The sequence below is a fragment of the Geospiza fortis genome, unplaced genomic scaffold, assembly GCF_000277835.1.
Source record: "Geospiza fortis unplaced genomic scaffold, GeoFor_1.0 scaffold55, whole genome shotgun sequence".
NCBI lineage: Eukaryota > Metazoa > Chordata > Aves > Passeriformes > Thraupidae > Geospiza > Geospiza fortis.
The window spans coordinates 10,551,412-10,556,659 of record NW_005054308.1 but is presented as its reverse complement, the minus strand read 5'-3'; the positions used below and the strand labels follow the sequence as shown (position 1 = coordinate 10,556,659).

The window sequence follows — 5,248 nt, the reverse complement described above, 5'->3', positions numbered from 1 at the left end:
GGCGAGGAGGGGCCAGGGCCCTGCCGACCCCTGCCAGAGGCTCCTCCCAACGGCATGGACTGCACTGGGAGGTGGGGCAAGGACTGGAAGGGGAAGGAGGCTCCTGACAGCGGGGACCTGTCCTTTGCCGGGGGCTACGAGGAGATCTCGGACCGCGACACGGAGGAGAAGCCCAGCCTCCCACCCAGGAAGGAGTCCATCATCAAATCAGAAGGAGAGTTACTAGAGAGGCAGAGGCCTCCCCCCAAGCCCCCTGGCATGATTTTGCCCATGATCCCACCCAAGCAGTCGGCAGCCCCGAAGGACAGCAAGAAGCCGGAGCTCAAAGCGGAGAAGGGCAAACTCTTCCAGCTGAAGAACGAAATGGGGCTGGAGTGTGGACACAAGGTGTCGGCCAAGGAGGTGAAGAAGCCAAACCTCCGTCCCATTGTCAAGCCAACCAAGCCAAAAGCTGAGCCCGTGGAGGACAAACCTGAGCCCATCACCCAGAACCCGTTCTTGAAGTCAAGACCTCAGATCAGGCCCAAACCCACCGCATCCCCCCGGCCTGAGCCATCCCCAGCCGATGACAGACTGGACATTTGCAGCCTGCGGAGCAAGCTGAGACCTGCCAAGTGCCCAGAGAAGCCCTCAGAGCAGGACCCTGCTGCTGGGGAAAGCTCCTTCAGCAATGCCGTGCTCTCCTCAGAGCCTTGCGGGCGCTTTCCGGAGCGGCCGGGCATGGAGAGCAAAGCCCTGCCCAAGCTGGACATTGCCCCCAAAGAGGCACTGCCCAAACCTCCCCTGGGCCCGGCGAGCCCCCCCTGTGCCCGGGATGCCCCTCAGCGCCCCGTGGTGCCCCCTCGCAGGCCCCCTCCTCCCAAGAAGATGGGGGCTCCTGCTGCCATGCCCGCCGAGCCCAGGGTCCCGGCACGGGAAGCCCCCGAGCCCAGGCCCTCAGCAGTGCCAGGCAGGCCCATGCTGGTCCCTCCCAAAGCCAAGCCCTTCCTCGCTGCCTGCATGGCAGACGAAGCCAAAGCCAGAAGCAGCATAAACCCAAAGGTCATCTCCAAACCCGTGGAGAGAGGGGAGGCCAAGGAGAGGCCCTCAGGCCCCGGGCCTGATGTCTCCAGGGAAGCTCTGTACGTGGCAGTGGCGGATTTTGAAGGTGACGAGGAGACCAACAGCTTCAGAGAAGGGACTTTGTTTGAAGTTCGTGAGAAGAACAGCAGTGGCTGGTGGTGCTGCAGGGTCCTGGCTGGGGGGCCGTGCTGGGAGGGCTGGATCCCTTCCAATTACCTGCGGAAGAAGCCGTAGCTGCTCCATGGCTGGAGGCTCTGTGGTCTCTCACCTGAGTATTTAATGAGCAGATTAATTTATAGTTTTCTGTAAGGCTGGCTTTAAAAGAGAAGATAATAATTTGAGATCCCACGCCTCCCAGCTGGAGCCGCTTGGCAGCAGCTGGAGGAAACAGCTCGGCCTCCCCTCCTCACCCCTGTGCTCCCTGTACCCATCCTCCTCCTCACGTTCCCCAAAGGACTTGGCTCCCGTGGTTCTCTGTGCTGGGGAGATGGACCCTGAGTGACATTTTGCCACCTCTGTGGTGAACTGGAGAGAAATCCAGCAGCAGCCAGGTGGAATGGTACCAATGCAGGAAATCACAGAAGGATTTGACTTTCCCTGAAGCTCAGGGTCAAGAGTTGCAGGTCACATTGCTTAGTCCAGAGCTGTAGCAGAGCCACGAGGAATGTGGCAAAAAGGAGGAAATGATTGCTGAGAACAGGTTCCTGTAGCTCTGGCTCTGGCTAAGGGCTGTGCCATGCTCCCCCTGCACGAGAATCATCCCTTGGTCCTTCCCTGCTCTACGATGACAAGTGTTAACTTCAACATCCTCCTGATGGAAAAAAATAGGGAAAAATACACCCTCATTTACCAGGTCCTGCTGTGCTGCCCCAGGACAGCTCTCAGGCTTCTCCCCTGCAGTACTGCAACCAAACATCAGAGGGGTTTTGCTTCCGGAGCTGAGGAGTTCTATGCAAGGCACAGAGGACCAGAACGACCCCAAAACCCCTGGAAAAGGGAATGCTTTGCTCTCCTCCCCACACAGACTGCCCTGCCTGTTGGACTAGGAGGGGACCACCCCTTCCAGGACCCACGGAGCTCCCCGGGCTGGCGGGCAGCAGCCGGGAGCTGGGTCCTTCCCTCGGTGCTGATTTATCAAGTGCAATCCAGAATGTGGGAGCTCAGCTCCTCGTCACCACCAGTTCTGAGGTGTGTCTGGTGCTCAGGGGCTGCCTGCCTTGTTTGTCGCCCCTCCTGCCTGTCCTCCAGGTTCTTGCATTTCACCCTGTGGGCCAGGTTGGCTTGGAGGGGTTCTGGGCAAGCAGAGCCTGGGCTTTTTCCATGCTGACATTCCTGCCTTGCCCTCAGTGCTGCTTATCCCAGCAGGAGGATGAGCTGTTGTTCCCCAGTGCTGCTTTCTTCCTTTCTGTCCTTGGCTATTTGCAGCTTCAGGGCCACATTTCTCTCCAGAAGAGCTTTAAACCCAGATGTCTGTGGGTTTCACAGAGTCACAGAATTGTTGGGGCTGGAAGGGACCTCTGGAGATCATCCAGTCCAACATCCCTGCCAAGGCAGGGTCAGGTTTGGTGTTGACCAAGCCCTGTTGCCCTCTCTGGTCTAATTGCAAGTGTGAGCAATGCAGCCACATTGTTTTGCTGCTGAAAATAATGACAGTTTTCCCTCTAATTTGAGGCTGGCTGAATTGAAGGAGCGTTCTCCACTCCCCCAGATGCTCACTTCCTTCTCTGTCCATGTTTTCCACCCTGGGAATGTGAAAATCCCTGTCTGCACACAGAAGAAAAGAGTGGTCCCAGGATCATTCTGGGAGGGCAGTGGGGCAGTTTGATCTGATAGAGAAACCTGATCATCCTCATATCCAGAAATTCATTTTTAGCCATGGGAATTCACTCACCCCGATGTGTGGCTGATTCCTCTCCCTCCCACCTGCGGTTTCCTCCGGTGGCACATCAGCCCCTGATGGGCTGACTCACCTGAGCTGGCAAAAGCACCGCATTTGCAAGGCAGTGCAATAACAAAGCTCCTTGCTGGCACATCGGGAGGTGTTGATGTGCTCCTGGGTGGGTTGGGACAGCTCTGCCTTGGCTCTGCCTGGCTCCACTCAATCTCTTCTGCTTTGGGAAGGAGTGGGGACAGGATGAGTTAAAGCAGAGCTGCTCCACGGCCAAATCCAGCTCCCACAGTATGTGGGAAGGGCTGGACCTGTATCCCTGCTCTTGACACGGGGTGGAAGGGCTGTGTGTCCTTTTCCCAGGCACCATGTCCTTGCTCTGCCTTTGCTGAATGGCCTTTTCATCTCAGCCCTGTCTCAGAGACCTCTGTGCCCTGGCTCTCCTCAGAGAGGGCTGTGCTCTTTGTGTGGCCTGGCCTCTGAAGGAAGGCTGTTCCCTCTCCCCTCCCAGCCTGAGCCTCAGAACTGGTCGTGCTCCATTTTCCTGACACAAGTACTGTATTGGCTCGCTGAGCAGGAGCTCTCCCTTCTTCCCAAAGAGCTTCCAGGAGGGAGTGCCCCGCTGGGATCCCTCTCAGGAGGTGCCCACACCGGCAGCCTTACCCCTTTTCCCCTCTCCTGCCTGCCCAGGCTGCTGTGGGGAAGGTGCCAGGAGCAGCTGGGCTGCCAGAGCTTTGTCCCCCCTCTGGTTTGTGCCCCTGCCCTGCAGCCACCTGTGCCCCAAGCCAGGCCAAGCCAGGCTGCCTCTCCCCCCTGGCCCCCCCTGCCTACCTCGTGAGGAGGAGGAGGGTGGCCAAAAGCACCCCAGACTGGGGGGCAGCCCCCCACCAGGCACAGCCCGGCCTCCCAGAGCAGGGGCTGTGCCAAGCCTTGGTGCCCAGGAGCTGGGACTGGGGGACAGGCCAGGCTGGGCACATCCTGGGTGGGCATCAGCCCTGCAGTGCCCAGCTCCTGCCTGGCTCCCAAAGCCCATTTGTCTGTCCGTGTGTCTCTATATTATGTAATGTGTATAAATCTCCATTACTGTGGGTGGGTGGGGGGCAGCAGAAGGTAGATGTAGCTGTGTCCATGCCCTGTCTATACCTTCACCTTTAAGGGATGGATTTTTTTTTTTATTTGCTGGGTTTGGGGTTGTTTGTTTTTTTGTTTGTTTTTTTTTTTTCTTTTGTTTTCTTTTTTTTTTAAAAAATAAACTGCTTGACTGGTTTCAAGCACCCTGGTGAACCTGTGTGTATGGCTGGTGGAATTCTGGGGTGCTGCTCTTGTGTCCAAGGCTGCTTTGGGGTCTGTCTGTCCATCCTGGCAGCTGTGGCAGGGAGGCTCATGGGGACAGTGACAGCTCCTTGTGTCTTCTTGGTGCCCAAACTTCATACCCCATTTAAATCCCACCAAATGGGGCAGTGGAGTGTGGAAGTTTTTACTGTGGGCTCAAACCAGCAGAGTTCAGTGATCTTGGGGAAGTGCAGAGAGGGAAGGAGTCATTGCCAGTGCTGAGGGGTTTTGGGGGTTCTGGGTGGCCAGGGATCAATTCTGGGGGTAAACTGAGGCAGCAGAGTGTCTAAAAAGGCTTTTTGGCATAAATTGTCAGCTCCTTCAGCACCAGAGTGAGCGAGGGGTTTGTGTGACCACTCAGCTGTGGCAGGGCAGAGTTGTGGATGAATTTTACCACTTCACATGAAGGGAAAAAGAAAAGGGAAAAGGAAACAGGAAAAGGGAAAGGAAAACAGGAAAATGGAAAAGAAAAACAGGAAAGGGAAAGAAGAAAGGGAAAAGGGAAGGAGGAAAGGAAAGGGAAGAGGAAAAGGAACAGGGGAAGGAAATAGGAAATGGAAAGGGAAAAAGGAGAAAAGGAAAAGGAAAAAAATGAAAATGAAAATGAAAATCAGCCCTCCTGCTGTGTCTGAAACACCCCTGGCTGCCTCAGCCCCAGCAGGGCACAGAGAGGGGGCCAGGCTGGAGATTGGATAAGAAATTTGGGGCTCTTTGTGAGGGCCACCAAACCCTTACACCTCTGGAGTCTGCAATACACCCTTGTCCCCCACACTTCCATGGATTTGCAGGGTTAAATGAGCCAGCAGAGCCTCCCAGCCCATGGAGGGAGTGAGCAGCCCCTGGACAGTGACTCCCCGGAGCAAAGCAAAGCTCTGGAAAGGTTTGTAAAGTTTTTTTTTATTATTTTGGAAGCCTTTGGATCAGTCTTTCCTCACTTTGCAAATCACAGCCGTCTCAACCCCCCCC

General features: G+C 56.1%; 1 protein-coding gene across 1 annotated transcript in view; it reads left to right on the top strand.

Annotated features, from left to right (window-relative positions):
- The window catches only part of SH3PXD2B (SH3 and PX domains 2B), a 72,783-nt gene extending 69,048 nt beyond the window's left edge, over nucleotides 1-3,735 (top strand). The window contains exon 16 of the mRNA XM_031055224.1: nucleotides 1-3,735. This exon is cut by the window's left edge and continues 7 nt beyond it. Coding sequence (XP_030911084.1) covers nucleotides 1-1,296 — 1,296 coding nt within the window. The 3' untranslated portion in view covers nucleotides 1,297-3,735.
- The last annotated feature ends 1,513 nt before the right edge of the window (nucleotides 3,736-5,248 follow it).